The sequence below is a fragment of the Diceros bicornis genome, chromosome 19 (assembly GCF_020826845.1).
Source record: "Diceros bicornis minor isolate mBicDic1 chromosome 19, mDicBic1.mat.cur, whole genome shotgun sequence".
NCBI lineage: Eukaryota > Metazoa > Chordata > Mammalia > Perissodactyla > Rhinocerotidae > Diceros > Diceros bicornis.
In genome coordinates this window covers 46,514,724-46,535,455 of record NC_080758.1, presented here as the reverse complement: position 1 = coordinate 46,535,455, position 20,732 = coordinate 46,514,724, and the positions used below count along the sequence as shown (strand labels likewise).

The window sequence follows — 20,732 nt, the reverse complement described above, 5'->3', positions numbered from 1 at the left end:
AATATTTTCCTTAACAGATCTGAGCGATTGTTTCCTTTAACCTGGCCTGTATTTCTCAGGCCTGTCTTTTCTTGCTTTATTCACTCGCCAAGCTATTTGACTAAAACAGTATATCATGAAGATGGTTTTTCACCCACAAGGATTATTAGCAAATTTATTATTTGCAAATTTAATTGGGCAAACTTATTATAAAATTTGCAAATGTATTGTTCACCCAAGGGAATAACAGCTAGTCAACATGTTACTAAACCATATCTTGAAAATAAGATACAGTGTTTGAGAGCAGAATAAAATAGGACTAATAGGATAAAAGGCAAACCTGTTTTCAGCGTCACTGCTTTAGTCACCGGTCCAGTGTCAACAACTGCTGGGGTATCAGACAGATAGGTTCTGACTGTTGAGTACTGAGGTCTGGCTAGTCAGGAGGAACATTTGTGAATTTAATATCCTTTGGCTAAGTGTGCAGAATTGAAGGGTGAGATGAAAACAGGTCAGAATGCTAATATAAGTGACTAATCATAGCGTCTTCCTAGAATTCTGTTTGTTTATGTTGCATGTACGCATGAGAAAAAAACTTAGTGATCACATTCCCAACGTAAACTAGTAACACTTTCTGGCAAATGCCAGTGTGAAATGCATGAAGTTATTCTCTCATGGGAGAACATAAAGTATTCATTTTTCTCTCACTCTCAACTCCAGCCAAATAAGTCCTTTCCAGAGTAAAAGCTTTGTAATAATCATTTCCATGGGTTTTTCTTTAGCTATTTCTTTTATTCACTGAATATTTTCAGATGTTACAGGTGATGAAAACTATATAATACGTGGCTGGCCTACAATACAGTTATACGGCCTTTAGGAATTAGGTTTCTTTCTCCCCTTTAAATAAACCTCAGCATCTTTTTATATTTTGAAAGGCAAGATTTAAGCAAAGTCTCGTATGTGAAACAAGACAAAGAAAAGATCTGGGACTCACAGTATGATAACAAGTAACTGTGAAGAATTTACTATGCGATAAGAAGGAAGCTTAAGCATGCTGGGCAGGGACTGTTTCAGGTATGCATTTAAAAGATGCTTTACAGGGGCCAGCCCGGTGGCATAGTGCTTAAGTTCGGCACACTCCGCTTCAGCAGTCCAGGGTTCGAGGGTTCAGATCCAAGGCACAGACCTATACCACTCATCAAGCCATGCTATGGTGGCGACCCACATACAAAATAGAGGAAGACTGGCACAGATGTTAGCTCAGGGCCAATCTTCCTCAAGCAAAAAAGAAGATTGGCAACAGATGTTAGCTCAGAGCTAGTCTTCCTCACACACACACACACACACACACGCTTTACATATAAATCAAATATTTAAGAGAAACAACATATCCTAAATGATGCTTTCTCAATCCTGATTTAGTTTTATAAATGACCAACAAACTTCCAGAAAACATTCATAGAGTCAACAGTGCATTTTATTATACATCTTAGACCTATACATTTCATATATGCTTTTAAAGCTTCAATTAACAGTTCAATACAAAATAAAAAATGTATATGCAGCAGTGGTTCTCAGGCACAAAATTGAGGAGACTGGAGCAAGTCTTTTCCCTAGCATATAGCTTTACTAGGTATGATATTGCTAACTGGAAACAATGAGATTTAAAGTTTAGAACCTGCATTTTCTTGAAGTCTTTAAGACCTAAATGATTACTTTTCTCCTAATAGAGGTCCAAGATCATCCAATGAAAATAATATTGTCTATAAAATACCTGGAGCATCAGCCTAAGAACCACTGCCCATGGTTATTCAATGTCTTCGGGCCTTACAGGATGAGGTAATGGTATGATGGATTTCTTCTCAGTGTCCCTGGAAAGTGCTTTCCTCATATCTGTTAGGAAAGAAAGTTTAATGTAACTACCCAAATATCAAAACATTTTATATCAAATTTAAAGTGAATAGGTAAAGTTCCCATAAGAGGTTTTGTCCCCACTTTCACCAGAGTCTAAGAGAAATGTCTTCAGTAACTGAGACTCCCAATCACAAGGAGACCAGACGCTAACCAAACCCCAGCTGGGATTCAGCTCTTCATACAAACGTCCTTTTGACAGAATTTTAGTAAAATAACATGACTGTAACATAGTAAAATAATAACTGACAGTAATTAACCATTGGTTAGTTAATATAAGTTAACTACTGGTAGATTCATAAAAGCAGGTTAAAGGAGATTTAAATATTATAGCTCAAATTTAAAACATTAAGTCCAAAAAATATGACTCTTAAATTTATTAAAATAATTGAAAATTTCAGTCTGGAGAATGAATGTAAATGTTTTGGCTTCCTCTTGGGGACACTGCCACAGAAGGGAGCTTACCATAAGCATCCTCATCAGGCTCCCCGTTGCTGGCTGAATAGTACTCTATGACCGTCCTGTATACACTGTAGCCCAACTGCTTGTACATGTTGACTGCAACTTGGTTAGATACTCTTACAAAGAGATCAACAAAAAATCCACCCTTTCTTTAAAACAAAAAGAAAGGAAAAAGTTAGAATGTGAGAAACCCTAGAAAATGATACATTTTTTTTTTCTTTGAGGAAGATTGGCCCTGCGCTAACATCTGCTGCCAATCTTTCTTTTTCTTTTTTCTCCTCAAAGCCCCAGTACATAGTTGTGTATCACAGTTGTAGAGTTGTAGAGTTGTAGCTCTTCTATGTGGGATGCCACCTCAGCATGGCTTGATGAGCAGTGAACAGATCCGCGCCCAGGATCCGAACTGAACCCCAGGCCACCAAAGTGGAACACATGAACTTAACTGCTACACCACCGGGCCCGCCCCAATAGATACATATTTTCAAAAACGCTTGTTTTTATTTGCTTTGAAGACTATTCATATAATGGTAGTAAAGAACCTTGTAACTGATTACATCATAAATCAATCTTTTAATTGCTGAGGATTTATGGCAATTATTTTGTGGTACAGAAACACAACTTTCTGTTTGCATGCTAATATTTCAAAACCAATAGATGTTTTCTTAAAAGATAAAAGCATTCGATTTTTTTTCAATTCTGCTCCTTGGCTTAAAAAAATTGCCGTATATTTTACATTATAGTAATTGATATATTCATTTTACCAGTTAGTCATACAATATTTTCATCCATATGTACAAATTAAAGATTTTGAAGCAAGCAGCAGTGTGGCTATGGCCCAAGTACTGGTCACAGGATACTGGTCACAGCCCTGAAGCCCTCAGGTCCCTCTGGTCAGTGACAGCCCCTCCCTTACCCAGAAGTTTCCACATCTCAACTCTTGTGATCATTAGCTCCTTGCTTTTTGCTGTGGATTTACCACCTATTATAGTTTAGTTTCTCCTGTTTATTAACTTTATGTAAGTGGAATCATCCTGTATTTATTCTTTAGTGCTCTGTCTCTCTCAGTCAGTATTGTGCAAGTCAGCCTCGGTGTAGCTGGAGCTTGTTCATTTCACTGTTTAGCACTCCGCTGTATGGATATGCTATAAGTTGTCTGCAGTCCTATAAACATTTCCAGTTTTTCCTACCACAAACTATGCTGCTATAAATATTTTTGTCGTGTGTCTCATGGTACAGTACTTAAGGTCGACAGCTAGGAGCGTCATCATCACTGGCTCATAGGGGTATGCACATCTTCAACTTTACTAGGTAATGCCTGTTTCCCAACCTGCTTGTACCACCTTATACTACCACAGAAGTAGGTAGGACTTCATTCCCACAGTACCAAGGCTTGATGCATCAGACATTTTTATTTTTGAAAATCTTATGGTATAATGGTATCTCAGGGTAATTTTAATTGGCATTTCAAATTACTAACAAGGCTGAATATAATTTTGTTGGCCATTTAGATTTCTCATTCTGTAGTCCTTATTGGTCTTTCATGTATTTTTTCTTTTTCTCCCCCAAGCTGTAGTTCTCTGTGTATTCTGGATATTAAACATTGTGTAAAGAATGTTGCAAATCTTTTTTCCAATTTTTGGCTTGGCTTGTCATTATCCTTATGTATCTTTTGATGAACAGTTACTTCACTTCAATGAAGTTAAATATATAAACCTTTCCTTTACAGTTAGCACTTTTTATGGCTTGTTTAAGAAGTTCTTTTCTACCCCGAGGTCATAGAGACACTCTCCTATATTATCTTCAAAGGTCTCTTTAGTCCTGCTTTCACATCTAGGTTCTTAATAAATGTGGAATTGTGTATGGTAAGGTAGTAATGTGGGAAAAACTTCTCCCATATGGATATACACTTGTGCCACCACCTTTACTGAAAAGTGGATCCTTTCACCACTGAACTGCAATTGCCTCCGCTGAGATGTCAAAATCCATGTCTTCCCAGGTCTGTTTCTCAAATTGTGTTTCACTGGTCTAGAGAACTGCTCCAGCACTAACACACAGTCAGTCTTACTATAGCTTGATATCTGGAGGGGCAATCCACCCATTTTGTTGTTCAAGAATGTCTTGTCTCTTTTTGGCTCTTTCCATTCCCCCTGTAAGTTTCAGAATCAACAAGTCCCACAAAAAATACTTGCGATTTTTACTGCAGTTACACTGGTTCTGTGGATCAATTACCAGTTTACTATATCAAGTCCTCTATGCCACAGAGGTAGTTTCTCTCTCCACTTGGATAGGTCATCTTTAACATCTCAATAAAATTTTATAAACTTCAGCGGTCTTGCACAGCTTTTGTTAGATTATTCAGAAGGCCTTAATGTATTCTGATGCCAATGCAATTGGCATCTTTTTCTAAATTTTACTGTTTGTACAGAAATGCAGCTGAATTTTATACTGACTTTATATCCAACAACTCTGCTTAACTTTTATTAATTCTAAGCATTTATTTGTAGATTCTTGTGGGTTTTCTATTTGTACAATCTTGTATGTGCTAAATAACAGTTTTGTTTCTTCTCAAACCTCATATATTTTTCTGGCTTTACTGTGCTGTCTAGAATTTCCAGTAAATTACCAAAGAGGGGCTGACTGTAGGCATCCTGGTCTTGTCCTAGATTTCAAAGGGAAAGTATTCAATGTATCACCATTGATATTTACTACAGGTTTTTTGTAGATATTCTTTTTTCAGGTTAAGGAAACTCTCCCCTTCTATTTCCTAGTTTGCTGATATCAAGAATGAATACTGGATTTTATCAAAGCATTTTCTGTATGTACTGAGATAATTGTTCTCTTTTAATCTATTAATGTGGTAGAATATATTTACAGACTTCCTAATTTTAAAACAACCTTCCCCTGATATATCATCCTTTGTATGAATTGCTGGATCCATTTTGCTAAGATTTTTCTGGGAATTTCGCATCTATAATGAGTGAGATTTTCCTTTCTCATATTTCTTGTCAGGTTTTATCAAGGTTATCCTAGCCTTAAAAAATAAGCTGAAGAATGTTCCCTCTTTTTGTGTGAAAGTGAACTTATAGTCATTATTTCTTAAATAGTCAGTAAAATTAGCCAGAGAAGCCATAGCTTTTTTTGTGGAAAGATTTTTGGCTACTGACTGAATTCTTTAAGGTAAGGGTCAACTTGCAACCTATTTTTGTACTGCTCTCAAGCTAAGAATGGCTTTTTTACAATTTTACAGGGTTTAAAAAAAAAAACAGAATATGCACTAGAGACCTTAGGTAGCCCGCAAAGCCTAAATATTTACTATCTGACCCAGAAAAAGTTTCTTGACCTCTGTTCTATACCCTTAATCAATTTTTGTTCTGATTGTTCTATCAATTAGAAAGATACATGTTCAAATCTCCCATTATGATGATGATTTGTCTGTTTCTTCTTATGGTTCTGTCAATTGCTGCATTTTTACTTTGAACCGATGTCACTGGGTACATAAAATTTTTAATTATTACATCTTCCTGATAAATTAAATCTTTTATCAATATGCAGTGACTCTCTTACTCTGGTAATTATTGAAATATAATGTGACTATTGTTAAATTAAGTATACCAACTGTCTTTTGGTTAGAATTTACATAACAAAAAATTTCTTTACTTTCAAAAATCTTGCTGTATCTTTAATCTTTTCACATATTTCCTGTAAACAGAAGACAGTTCTAACAGTATTTGTCCTTTTTTTAATTTTATTTTACTGTCATAAGAACACTTAACATGAGATCGCTCCTCTTAATAAATTTTAAATGTACAATATATTATTGTTGACTGTAGGTACAAGGTTGTACAGTAGACTCTAGAGCTTATTCATCTTGCTTAACTGAAACTTTATGCTCGCTAATTAGTAACTCCCCTTTCTCCCCCTCTCCCCAGCCCCTGGCCACCACCATTCCACTCTATGAATTTAACTATTTTAGATATCTCATATAAGTGGAATCATGCAGTATTTGTCTTTCTGTGACTGGCTTATTTCACTTAGCATAATGTCCTCAAGTCTTTGTCTTTTAACTAGAGTCATTACTCCATTTAACATTTATTGTTGTAATTACTGATAATATTTGGGTTCATAGGCACCATCTTTTTGTTTTACCACTTTAATTTCCTTTCTCTTCTCTTCTTTTGAATTGATTTTTATCATTCCATTTTTTCTGTTTGAAAATTATATACTGTTTCTATTTGTAATGTATATTTTAAAATACATGTATGTATGTATGTGTATATATAGGTATACACACACACACCCATACAAATAAAAGATCACTTAAATCTTAGCAACTAGTCTAAAGTAATGAAGGTTTAGAACTTGGAAGGGAAGGGAGCTTAGTGGTTTTCTTCTCCAAGAGATAATCTATCCTATAAATACATTAAATCATATGTGCAAGGTCATAGCTAATTTCCTAACTCCCCATCCACTATATAATAATGCCAAATACTTTTCAACAAGATATGCCATTAACAAACATATATAAACTATAATCTTGCTTTAAATTTTCTCCTCTTCCTTATTTAGTCTAGGGAGAATTTTTAAAATTCTTAAAGACTAGAGTTGACTTCTTTTTCAGCTAACAGTATTTCCTCTCTTTTCTGAATGAGCTCAAGTTCCCCTTGCCCCCACTTGGCTCAGAGCATTTTCAAGCTAGAGTTACTTCTTTATAACTTACCTTTATTAAATCCATTAATTAAGTGGAAAGGCTCAAGAGCCCTTCCCAGCTGCTATTCCCTTTCCTACAATACTCCTAGGCATTTAGAGTAGAGAAAAAAGTGGCAGGTTGACAACTACTTAAACTCATACACACATCTCTTATCTCTTCTAAAATGGGAGCTGGCAGGAGTCGTCTTCTCTGTTAATTACTATATTACTTTTATCTCACATGATGAAATATACAACTAGTCTTTTTAAAAAAAATGGCATAATTTTGACAGTTCCCAAACTATGCACTGAGATGCCCCAAGGTGCCCCAAACTCACACAGGTGCTGTATGATATTTCAAATGTTTGGTGCCCCAAACTCAGAGGTGATGTAGGATATTTCAAATGTTTGGGGAAAACAAAGACAAACCTTACATTTCAGACACTGGCAAACTGCTAGTTTGATGTAGTTCACAAATGGAACATTACATCACGCTACATTCCTTTTGATGACGTAATAGCTTTATGAAGCCAGGTTTCTGGCAGTTCCTATAATTTAAAAAACCCATTACCACATGAAAATCAATGTGAAACAGGAATGCAGGTGGTTGTATCGAATCTGTTTCCAAGGTTTGAGAAGTCATGCAATGCCCAACAGTTGCACACATCTCATTAGTACGTAACCAGTTACTTAACAATGAAATAAAAATATTTTTTCTTTCAATTTATTTTTTTCCAAAAAGCTCCTAGATTGTTAGGCCATAAATACTTATTAAGCAGTTAAGACATAACTGCTTAAGACTAAACTTTTCTTTTGGCATAGGGGCACTGTAAAAAAATTAGTGAGATGCCCAGGGCAAAAAGAGAGAATTTGGGAACATCTGCCATAGTGGCAAGAACACTAAAAGAAACCTTAAGGTCTTTGATTCCACCAAAACCCAGCTTATAAGCCTATTATGGCAGGTCACTCACTTTGAACCTCAATTTTCCTCACTGGTAAAATAGAGACAATAATACCACTCTGAATATGTGACAGAATTGTCGTGAGGACTACTGGAGGCCAAAAATGAAATTCCTGTAAACTGTAAAGTATGATAGATATTCAGACTGAAAGAAAGAAAATCTTATAAATGTTCAACAATCATCAAATGATCAAGGCTCATAAATTATTTGAAACGCACAAATCTCACCTTTCTGAAATCTCCTCTAATAACTCCATAAGTTTAGCAGCCAAACCAAGGCGTCGAAATTCCGGGGCAACAGACAGAGCTGTGACATGCCCGTGCCATTCTTCCCTAGCCACTGAGCCTTCTGCTTTACCCATAACTGCCAACAAAAGATTCATTCAATAATTAAACACATGGATTTACAAATATATAAAGAATTACTGTTTGGTACATTTTTATTACAAAGAAACTAATGACAAAGTTTTAATTTTTAAGTAGTACTTAAAGTCATCTAGCTAATGGTTATTAGTGCTTTTATTTGAATTTCACTTGTAAATATAATGCTAAATCTGTTGTAGGATCAGAATTAGAAAGTTTAAAAAGAAAAGAATGATACACTAAAAACACAACTAATTCTGAACACAGAACCAGAATATGTACTTTTTAAAATATCTACATTTCACGTAGGTTTCTGTGTATGTACACATAAATGAGACAATCTACAGCTCAAATTCTTGTTAGTAATGCTACTAATTCAATGAAGATGCTACAATCCTTGCATTATGGACCAAATCAAGCACGCAGAAATTTAACATAAATATAGAATGAAAGAACTAAGAAGACTGAGACCATGTCTGTCTGGTTCACTGTGGTATCCCCTGGGCCTAGCACAATGCCTAAAACATAGAAGGGATCAGTGAGTTGTCAAATGGTTGAAAAGGAAATAAAATTGTAGGCATCATCATTATAATTCCAATTCTGTAATCAGTCTAAAACAATCAGTTGAAACCTATATTAAAATCTTAACTACCTATCCAAAATAGTACTAGTAGTAGTATACTTACTATAACCCATTAACTCTCCACCAGGTGCCTCTGCAACGATGAAATACTCTGGCCAGTGGGCAAGGTACTGTAAGTAAAAAGGAATCCCATACTAGAGTCTTGTTAAGGAGTGCGAAAAGCAATAAACAGTAAAAAGTTCTTCATAAAAGGGATATATTTTGATGAAAGTTTCCTTTAAAAACTATATTGTTACTTTATCCCCAGCTCCATATATGTATGATTCCTATATCCTATCATTACATAAAATATTTAGGTTAGCACTAATTTTTAACAAAATTGCCTAAACATATAATCTCAGATGTGAAGGAGACAGCGCCATCTAATCAATAGAGAACCAGGACTCCAGGTTTCCTCTTAACCTGTTTCCCTCCTGATCACACTGTATCTAAATCTCTGCACAGCTCTGTCATCACCTGAGAGTCTTATTTGTTCACTCTCTCCCCTTAGAATTTGAATGCCATGTGTGCTCTAGCCCTGGTGCAAGACTCATTTTCCCATAACTGCACTGGAAAATTAATGACTAATTCCTACTCTAGCTTCAGCTACGAGATTTTGAAAATAACTTTAAAATTTAAGTACTTCCAGAGGCAACTTAATTACCCACTTTTTCCCCTCCACTGATTCAAATTCTCCATTTCTAGTAATGCAAAGGCTGACTTAAAAGTAAATGCCTGAATAATCTGCTTATTACTTAACTCTTCAACCCTGGGTGTCCTTACTGACATGAACTCATTCCTATATTTCTTCTTAGTGTAAGCTTGATGATGCAGTTCTATGAGGAGACACCATCAGTCATACATTAAAAGAAAAAATTCCCGGAAAACCTGTTCAGTAGTAAATTCTTCAAATTCTCTTCTGAAGGACAGCCATATTTTGATTACTCTTCAAATATAACCCTTAACATGGCAGGACAGCCAGTCTTCCTCCCACCCAGCCACAGACACCATAACTGTGTCTCCTCCGGCTAATGGAGGAGCCCGACACACCAAATCATCTATCACTAAGACCTGGCAGGTTACTTTCAAACATGGCCTCACCTGGATTATGGGACTTTTACTGTAAATTTTAAGTGTAACTGGAAGCACACCATATAAGTTGATTTGTATCCTAATATTTTCCCTTATTATACAGTGAAAATTGTGTCATTCAAATTCTTCTATTTTTTTTTAACATGAAGAGGGCTTTAATCAGTCATAATTTTTAAAATACAAATGAAAACTTTGGGGATTTTTTGCTTTTTCCACTCACTTTGTTTCTGATATGCAGCCCTACTGTTGCCTATACCTATAGTTAATTTTTACTGCTGTATAGGATTCCACTGTGTGAACAGACAATTTAAATGCCCTGTCTCCTGACAATGGACACCTGGGTTATTTCCAGTTTCTCGAAAAACTGTTTTAAATCCGTCATGAATACAGCATAATTTATGTAACTATTTCCATATTGTTATGTGTGAATGTTATTCCAAATTTTTTATATAATAATTTTGCAATAAACATTTCTGTAATGACATAACTACGGGGTTAACAAACATTTTCTGTAAAGGGCCAGACAGTAAATATTCTAGGCTTTATGGACCATATGTTCTCTGGTGCAACCACTTAAACTGTGAAAGCCATGGACAAAGACAAAGGCAATATGAAAATTATTCAGCATGACTGTGTCCCAATATAACTTTATTTACAAAAACAGGCAGTGGACTCAGGTTTGCCAACCCCTGACATAACTGCCTCTATTATTTTCAGCTTCCAGGAAACGGAATTACTAAGTATTAACATTACCAAAATGCCTTCCAGAAAGACTGTAGCAGTTTATATTGTCACTAGTAATTCATGAGAATGCTCCTCTCACCTCACCCTCATCAGCACTGAGTTTTTATCTTTTTTTTTGCTGAGGAAGATTCACCCTGAGCTAACATCTGTGCCAATCTTCCTCTATTTTGTATGTGGGTCACCGCCAGAGCTTGGCTTGACAAGTGGTCTAGGTCTGCACCCGGGATCTGAACCCATGAACTCGGGCCACTGAAGCAGAGCACACAGAACTTGAACCACTGGGCCACGGGGCTGGCCCCTTATCATTTTTTTTAATCCCTGATAATTTGATAGCTAAAACATGGCATCTCATTCTGCTTTTAATTTACATGTCTTTTGACTAGTGAGACTAAACTCTTAATATGTTCATTAACCTCCTATATGCCCTCTTTTATTAAATTATTAGTTAATATTACCCTCCTATCCACCTGCAATGGCCATGGGACATAACCTAGAAATCCAACTTTGTGTTTTAAGCCACTGAGAATGTGGGGGTTGTCTGTTAGTGCAACATAACCCAGAATACCCTAACTTCACACATCTTTGCCCATTTTTCTATTGGGGGGCATGATAGATACTGCTAATTGTTACCCCAAATCCTTCCTCCCTTTAGTAACAAACCCCGATTTAAAGCTAGGCACATTCCCAGACATTCCTGTTATAACTAGGTAAGTGGGGCACGAGGCAGGTGCTCGTCAACGAGATACAGAAGGGCTGCATGTTATTTCCCAAAGGTACCCCTGAAAGGGAAGGACACTCTCACCTCCCCCTCTGTTGCCAGTCAGAAACATGGATGTGATGCCATTTGCTCTGACAGAAAGCAAATGGCATCTAGGACATCTAGGACAGGAAGGCCAAGGCCACCCTGGGAATGGCAGAGTGGTTCAAGTGCAGAGCCTGGTCGCTGATGACTTCATGGAACCACCACCTGCCCTGGACTGCTCGTCACCTCCAGGCTTCATTCACATCAGACAGAAATAACCCATTTTGCTGAAGTCACTGCTTTTTGTTTTATACAGCCATATTTACTACTGAGGGACAAAGTTGGCAGGGGAGGTGTATTGTTATAGATTTATATGAGGTCATTATATTAGCAGCTTGTCAGGCAGATTTAAGACAACTCTTGTTCCCAGTTGTTTTTTTTAAAATTGCTTTCAATGTTGCTTATGTTTCCTGACCTACAAGTTTTAAAGATTTTCAGCATTTGTCTATTTTTTTCCTTTTGTTTGTCCATTTTCCACACTCTCAGTAAGCCTTCATTTAACTTTTTTTAAAAAGGATACAGTTTCTGTAAGTGGATCCAAGTTACTGAAAGAAACAACAGAAATATCAATAGTAAGTGATGTTTACAAACCAGTTTAAATGAGCCCATTACAATTAAAAATGATATGCAGAAGGAAAACAAAATATGCTAAATCCACAATTTTAAAACCAACTTTAGGGCTAAGGAAGATGATTTAAACTACCTAATGGCCATAATGATCTGTCACAGCCACTATAAAGATACCTATACATTTTCACTTGACTGCTGCTTCTTTACAAATTACTTTATAGTTAATAAATCTACAACAAAATCTTTCATTCTCTAAATTGCAATAAATTGTTAATGGGACTGGGGACCAACCAGGCACGTAAATCTCACAGACAGAAGGTAAAACTAGCCCGCTGCAGTATCTGATAAGGGTCCTCCCAGCCTGTCTCTGGGCCCTCCCTGACAACTCCTTGCTCCTTTATTCCACTCTCTAAATGTGGGCTCTCTCACGACACAGGTTTTGCTCCCCACTCTTCTTCTTCTACAGTCCCACCTCCCCTTCCCCACCACTCCCAATCCTATACTTTCAATTCTGTAATTTTGGAGGAAGCCTCCCAGATGTGGCTCTGGTGCTGCTGAGCACCTGCCTCACCAGCATCTGAGGATAACACTCCCAAATCAGCATTTATTTCTTGAAATTCACCTCCACTTCCATCTACAAAGAGTTCTGCCCCTCACTTTCCTATTCAATTAACGGAACCAGTATTTTGCCAGGCTCAAAACCAGCTACAGCAGTTCCCCCTTATCTGCAGAGGATATGTTCCAAGACCCCCAGTGGACGCCTGAAAGCGTGGATGATACTGAACCCTATATATACTGTTTTTTCCTACACATACATACCTATGATAAAGTTTACTTTATAAATTAGGCACAGTAAGAGATTAACAACAACTTCTCTTTGGCATATCTGAATTGCCAGGATCACTACTCTTGTGCTTTGGGGCCATTATTAAGTAAAACAAGCACTGTGATACCGCAACAGTCAATCTGATAACCAAGGTGGCTACTAAATGACAGGAGGGTGGTGTATACAGCATGGATACGCTGGACAAAGGGATGATTCACATCCCAGGTAGGACAAAGCAGGACGGCACAAGATTCTATCATGCTACTCAGAAAGGCGCACAATTTAAAACTTATGAATTGTTCATTTCTGGAAATTTCCATTTAATATTTCCAGACTGCAGTTGACCGTGGCTAAATGAAGCCACAGAAAGCAAAACCATGGATGAGGGGCGACTACTGTACATTCAACTCTTCCTCCGATTCTTCTTTGGGACCCTTAACAATGCCCAACAGTCATACTGCATTTCTCTAATCCAGCAGTTCTCAACCTTTCTGGTTTCAGAACCCCTTTACACTCAAAAATTATTGAGGACCCCAAAAAACTTCTATTTATGTGGGTTATTTCTATTGATATCTAAGATTTTTAAACATTTATTCATTTAAAAATAACAAGTCAATTACATGTTAATAACTTTGATATATAACACTGTATTAGTTTCAGGTGTACAACATGATTCGACATTTGGATATACTGCAAAATGATCACTGGTATACATCTAATTAACATTCATCAACACACAGAGTTACAAAATTTTTTTTTCTTGTGGTCAGAACTTTCAAAATCTACCCTCTTAGCAACTTTCAAATATATAATACAATATTATTAACTACAGTCACACATTGCTTAACAACAAGGATACATTCTAAGAAATGCATCACTGGGCAATTTTGTTGTTGTGCAAACATCATAGAGTGTACTTACACAAACCTAGATGGTATAACCTACTACACACCTGGGCTCTTATAGTATACCCTATTACTCTTAGGCTACAAACCTGTACAGCATATTACTGAATGGAATACTGCAGGCAATTATAACACAAGTGTTTGTTCATCTAAACATAGAAAAGATACAGTAAAAATATGGTATAAAAGATAAAAAATGGTACTCCTGTACAGGGCACTGAGCATGAGTGGAGCTTGCAGGACTGGCAGCTGCTCTGGGTGAGTCAGCGAGTGAGTGGTGAGGGAATGTGAAGGCCTAGGACATTACTGGACACTGCTGTAGACTTGATAAACACTGTACACTCAGGCTACACTAAATTTATAAAAATTATTTTTCTTTCTTCGATAATAAATTAACCTTAGTTTACTGTAACTTTTTACTTTATAAACTTTATAATTTTTTTTAACTTTTTGACTCTTGTAATAACACAGCTTAAAACACATTGCACAGCTGTACAAAAATATTTTTCTTCTTTATATCCTTTTTCTATAAGCTTTTTTCCATTTTTTATTTCTTTTTTTACTTTTTAAACTTTTTTGTTAAAAACTAAGACACAAATACACACATTAGCTTAGGCCTACACAGGGTCAGGATCATCAATATCACTGTCTTCCTCCTCCACATCTTGTCCCACTGGAAGGTCTTCAGGGGCAATAACACACATGGAGCTGTCATCTCCTATGATAACAATGCCTTCTGGAACACCTCCTGAAGGACCTGCCTGAGGCACTTCTTGAGGTGTCACTCCTTTCAGAAATATGTCCATGGTGGTTTGCCTGATTTGTTTCTTTTTTTCATCACAGATTTTCTTGTAAGCAGATAATGCACCATGAACATTCCTCTCTGTTAAACAAAACCTTTCAGTGTTAGGGTCCATGTTTTCAAACTTTTTAAGGAGTTTGTTGAGGTCTGCAAAACCTTCTGCTAAACCCTTCACTGTGAATTTTCTTGGGGGGTTCTTCTTTTTCTTCGGCAGTTTCCTTTTGTCTTGCCTCTTCTTCAGCTATGCATTCCTGTTCCAGTTCCAACAACTCATTAGTCGATTCCTCAGGAACCACCTCTAGGAGCTCCTCAATGTCATCCTCAGCCACATCCAGGTTAAAGCTGTCTGTCATCTCACCCACAACCTTGTTGATTTTTGCAACCTCCTTATCCTTGGCAAATCCTTTGAAGTCACAGACGAACCTCTTGAGTGTCTTCTTCCAGATGCCATTCATACACTCCTTAGTGACATCACCCCAAGCCCAAGCAAGGTTCTTGATGTAGTCATATGTTGTAATCCTTCCAGAATTGCATCCATGTCTTCTCAGTGTCTTCCTCAGTTGCAAAAGTAGCCTGAGAAAAGGTCCTTCTCAGGGAGTAGGCCTTAAAGTTGCTGTAACTCCTTTGCTTGGATCAAAGATAGCGTTTGGAGGGAGAAACACTGCTTTGATATTAGGATGAAGACCATCAAAAAAAGGAGGTTGTCCTGGAGCATTATCAATAATAAGCAAAACCTTGAAAGGTATGTTATTCTCCAAAGACTACTTCTCCATTTTGCTGGCATAGCAATTCAGGAGGGCATCTTGAAAGAGGAGCTGGGTTGTCCATGACTTCTTACTGCTCCTGTAGTACACTGGCAGTGTGTGCTTACTGATATGCTTGAAGGCCCTGGGGTTCTCACTGTGCTAGATCACAAAGGGTTTCAATTTGTAGCCTGTAACATTGCCCCCAAGCAAGACTATTATCCTGTCCTTAAAAGCCTTGAAATCTGGCACTGACTTCACCTCCTTATGGATGAAAGTCCTTTCAGGCATCCATTTCCAGAATAGGGAAGTTTCATCCATATGGAATATTTGCTCTGGCAAGTAATTTTCCTCCCCAATCAGCTTATCTAGAGTTTCCAAAAATTCTTCAGCTGCCTTCACATCAGCACTCGCAGACTCACCACTCACTTTCACATTATGTAATGAATAAGATTCTTCCATCATTTAAAACACCCAGAGCTAGCAGTAAATTCAACATCGTAGTCAGGTCCAGCGTTTCCTTTCAACATCACAAAGTTTTTGCTTTGGCCGTGTTGTCATGGTGCTGAGAGGAATACACTTCTGTGTCTGGTCTTCAATTCAGGTCATCAGAAGTCTCTCCATATCTGATATAGACCCTTCTCGCATTTTTGTTAGTCTCATTACCTTCAAGGAAGCAGATCCTTTAACAGCTTCTGTCACTTTGTTCTTGTTCTTCAAGATCCTAGCTATAGTGGAATGGGACACGCCTGACTGGCAAGTAATAACCATCACTGATTTTCCACCTTCATAGTCCTTAATCACTTTTAATTTCATTTCCAGGTCAATTACTTGACGTGGCCTCTTACTGGCAACATTAGCAGTGGATTTTGTACACTTAGGGGCCTTGATGAACAAAATAACTGGAGATTAAATCAGAAACAAGGAAATGATGTAATTAAGAGATGCAGTAAACACACAACGTATGAGGCTGCTACCGGCGTTAACAGGGCATACTGTTTTACAGTAAACTAATTTTTTTTAAGTAGAAAGAGTACACTCTAAAATAATGATAAAAAGTTTAGTATAGTAAATATATAAACCAGTCACATAGTCCTTTATTATCATTATCAAATATTATGTACTGTACATAATTGTATGTGCTATACTGTTATACCGGCAGCACAGTAGGTTTGTTTACAGCATCACCACAAACATATGAGTAAAGCGTTGTGCTACAGTACGATGGTTATGATGTCACTAAGCAATAGGAATTTTTCAGCTCCATTATAATCTTATGCAGTTCACTGTTGACCAAAACACCATCAGGCAGTGCATGACTGTACAGTCACCATGCTGTACATCACATCCCTATGACTTATTTATTTTATAACTATAAGTTTGTACCTTTTACCACCTTCACCCATTTTGCATGAATAACTTTTTTTTTAACCAAAAAAACCACTATTTTCTAAACCAAAAAAATTTACTGACAAGAATGGCAACATTTTAACAATTTTACAGATCTTTTTAATGTCTGGCTTAATAGAAGACAGCTGGATTCTCATATCTGTGTCTGTTATGCTTGCTGTTGCAAGATCACACATCTGGAAAACTCCACTGTTCACTTATGAGAGAATGCGAGTGGAAAAGGCAAAAAACTATCTTAGTATTGTCATGAAAATCTGACCCCGCAGAACCCCCAACACAATCTTGAAGAGCCCCAGCCCACATCTGGAGAGTCACTGCTCTGACACACTGTGGGAATTCACATTCCCACACTTTTCAATGACTATTTTATATACTCTCATCTCACCTCAACTCTCCAACAGGCCACCCCCTTCTCCATCTCAGCTGCTTCCTATTCACAAAGAAAATACAACAGAAAAAAGAAAGCTTCACCAGGTCCCACCACGGAACCCACCCACCTACAAACATCTGCACCCATACTCTACTTGCTCTTCTGTAACCAGGCCTGGCATTCTGGTGAGCAGATCCCACCACCTCTCACTACCCAAGACCCTGCTTCTGCAATTCTCACTCTCCTGGAAGAGATGTACAAATGTGCTGCACACTTAGCCATCAGCAGCTCTTGACATAGTTCCCCACTCCCTCTGCTTCTGAGACCCCACCATCAGGTTTTCCTCCCACCTCACTGGCCCCTAGGTCTCCTTTACTCTAATACTGATTGCCATAGGGCACCATCCCGGAGCCTCTTTTTTTCTGTCTACACTCACTCCATCACTGATGTCACCTAGACTCCTGGTTTTAATACCATCTACACAGTGTTGACCCCCAAATTTCATCTTTAGCCCAGACCTAAACTGGAGACTCCCATGCCCAGAGGCCTGCCTGACTTCTCCACCTGGGTACTTCAGTACACTTGGCAGAGAAGCCCAAGTCCTATGATGCCTCTCCAAGATCTAGTCCTTTGACTCTGACCTGGTCTCCTGACATGCCCACACTCACTCTGCTTTGGCCACACTGGCCTCCTCCTCCTGTCTGAAAGGTATCTCCGCCTGGAAGTTCCCCTGACCCCAATACCCACATGACTCACCCCCTCACCTTCCGTAGGTCTTTCTTCAGTGACACCTTCCCTGAACACCATACCTAAAGCTGAATCCCCACTCACTTCCTATTTCCCTTTCCTGTTTTCATTTTTTCCTTTGTACCGAACACTAAGTTCCAAATGTTATATTTTATCTTGTTTTTCCCTCTAAAATGTAAATTCCATAACTACATCAATTTTTTTTCTGTTTTGTTCACTCCTGTGTTTCTAACACTGGTACATAGTAAGCATGCAAATATTTTCCCAAGAATAAATGAAATATTTTTTAAATTAACTGCAATGTTTCTACATCCACTGCTTCTTTCAATTCCCACTGCAACACCCTAATCCTGTGATTCTCCGATTTCCCTACTGAAGTGCCCTCATCAAAGTGAGAAATAAGAGAAAATGGGAAGAGGCGCTCCCTCACTAGCATATTCTGAAGAGGCCTTAACAAGCTAGATGATTCTTGGAAATCTAATGTTTTATTATAAATGTTCATGGTTATTTTCCTTCTTCTCTACTCATTTTTGCATAAAATATTATGGGTCCCTTCCTAGAGCTTCAGTTAAAACTAACTCTCCAAGAGGCTTGCTCTTGTCTATTCTTGAAGGTTCAAGGCACTCTGTCACCTCCCAGGCCTGCACCTCCCAAACCCAAGCCTTTGTCAAGTCATCATCTCTGGGCCATTGCCAAGATCTCCTACATGGCTCACCTGCCTGGTACACCTCCTCTAATCACCCCCCATTCCACACAGCTCTGTGGTGAAGAGCTCAGGCTCCAGAGCAATGGTTCTCAAAGGCCGAGAATTTCATTTCCAAAGCATTCCCCAGTGTCCGAGACCACTCTTTAAGAACCAGTGCTCTAGTGCCAATCCCCTTCGGTTAGATTCCTTGCTTCACTCACTCCCACCCCAGGGGTCTACCACCTGGGGCAATTCACTTGAGCTCTCAGTCCCTTAGTTTACTCATACGTAAAATGGAGATAAGGAGAGCACCTACCTCACAGAAGCGCGTGGATTAAACGGGTTATTACAGGGCCAGTGCTGGGCAGGGTGAGAGCTCAACACAAGTCGACTAGGTTATGCTGCTTCTACCGGGAGGCCCAATAGAAAATTCTTCCCACAGGATCAAGCCTAAACCCCTCAACAATGGAGCAAAAGTCCAGTTTCACCGTCTTCTCTCTGACTGCTCAGTTACAGACACCCACCACTCATCCCCCAGACGTGTGGCCACACCTCCAGCTTTCTCACCTTCAAGCTGCTTCCTTCTCCAGAACTTCCCTCCTTGTCACCATCAACACTTTATTCATCCTTCTTCCTGGCTCATCCCCACTTTGAAACGTTTCTAGCCACCTCATCTCAAGTTCTTTCCATCCTCCTGACACTCGAATCTGAACCCTTGGTCCTTAGTTTTCACACTGCCCGGCTGTCCTGACAAGTGGATGCGGGAGGAAAGAGATGAAGCCCAGACACAGATCAAGTGAGGAAGCCAGTGGAGCAAAACGCTGACGTGACCGTAAGAGTTCACGGTGAAACTATGGTCAACTCTACGTTCAGAACTTTTCATGATAAGATGTTTTCTTAACAAAAAAAAAGTACCTGCAAGTCACAGGTCCTAACTCAACTCGGGCTGAAAGAAACCACACACGGGGGCCTCCACCAGCACGTGCCTCCCGCCCCGACTCCTCACAGGAGAAAACGCCCAGGCGGCGCGTCCACAGGGAGCGAACGCACACGAGCGAGACAGGACCCGCCGCGGGGCCGCGGTCCCGACGCCACTTCACTCAGACGCAAGTCAGCTGTCACCACCAGGGGGGCGGCACAGCGCACAGACTGCCAAACGCGGAGCTATCAGCTACTGACCTCGCCCCGCCCCTGCGGCCGCTCCGGCCGCTCCCACCTCCCGCTGCCCGGCGGAGGCGCCCGCGCGCTGCCCCGCCCCGGCCAGCAGGCACGGCTGCGGGACGCAGTCTGCGCGCCTCGGCCAAGGTCAGCAGGGCCGTCCGCGCGTCCGCCCCGGCCTCCGACCCTGCGGGCCCAGGGAGGCGCCAGCGGCCGCCAGGCGGGGGTGGTTCCCGCGGGCCCCCAGCGGCTGAGGGGCGCGGCCCGAGCTCCGGCCTAGGGCGCGCCTCACTCACATGTTGTTGAAGCGGAACAGGTCGTCGCACGTGAAGGCCCGGAGCGTGGTCATCGCGGCGCCGCCGCCGCCGACTCGCCGCGACCCTATCTCTGTCCGCCCCGCCGGAAGTCGGGGGGGGGGAACGGCCGCCACAGGGCGGGGCGGGGTACTGCTTCCGGGCCACGAGTTGCTCGGCAACCAGAGCGGCGACGCAGCTCCCTCTGGCGGCCTGAGTCAGGAATTGCCAGACCACTCCCGCAAGGTCACCAGGGTCTTCACCGCCCGCGGAAGGGACTGGAGAAAGGAGGCAGTGTGATCAGCTAGGAAGGAGACTAAAAGCTGCCTGGGATTAGGAAACCAAAACAGAAAGCGAGCTTCAGGACCACTTGCGTGCCCCGTAGTAAATGAGAAAGGAAGTGGAGAGAAATGGGGGGATTCGTGGTCCGGAACGGCCTGATCCAACTCTGAGAGCCCTGTGTGTGATCTCAGATTTTCTCAGACCACGTTTAAAAACAGAAAAAAAGGTGAAATTAATTTTAATAATATATTTTATTTTACTCAGTGTATGCAAACTATTATCATTTCACATGTAATCAATAGAAAAAGTATTAATGGAA

General features: G+C 39.6%; 1 protein-coding gene across 2 annotated transcripts; it reads right to left on the bottom strand.

Moving 5' to 3' along the window:
* Positions 1-1,438: 1,438 nt before the first annotated feature.
* Positions 1,439-20,233, bottom strand: NAA20 (N-alpha-acetyltransferase 20, NatB catalytic subunit). 2 transcript variants are annotated; one of them, XM_058563315.1, is made up of 6 exons: positions 20,135-20,233; positions 12,143-12,167; positions 9,049-9,139; positions 8,228-8,363; positions 2,356-2,501; positions 1,439-1,872 (listed from the first exon to the last, which is right to left on the bottom strand). In XM_058563315.1, exons 1-6 carry the CDS (start codon positions 20,185-20,187, stop codon positions 1,787-1,789), a joined length of 537 nt encoding a protein of 178 aa, XP_058419298.1. In that variant the 5' UTR covers positions 20,188-20,233; the 3' UTR covers positions 1,439-1,786. The 2 variants fall into 2 exon arrangements, with proteins under 2 accessions (XP_058419298.1, XP_058419299.1); XM_058563316.1 differs by lacking the exon at positions 2,356-2,501.
* Positions 20,234-20,732: the final 499 nt, after the last annotated feature.

Coding starts and splice junctions, on each gene's coding strand:
- NAA20 (XM_058563315.1), bottom strand. CDS start 20,187: ATGACCACGCTCCGGGCCTTCACGTGCGACGACCTGTTCCGCTTCAAC. Junction 12,168..20,134: donor CTGTTCCGCTTCAACAACAT/GTGAGTGAGGCG, acceptor TGTTTCTTTCAG/TAACTTGGATCCACTTACAG. Junction 1,873..2,355: donor GCCTGATGAGGATGCTTATG/GTAAGCTCCCTT, acceptor CTTTCCTAACAG/ATATGAGGAAAGCACTTTCC.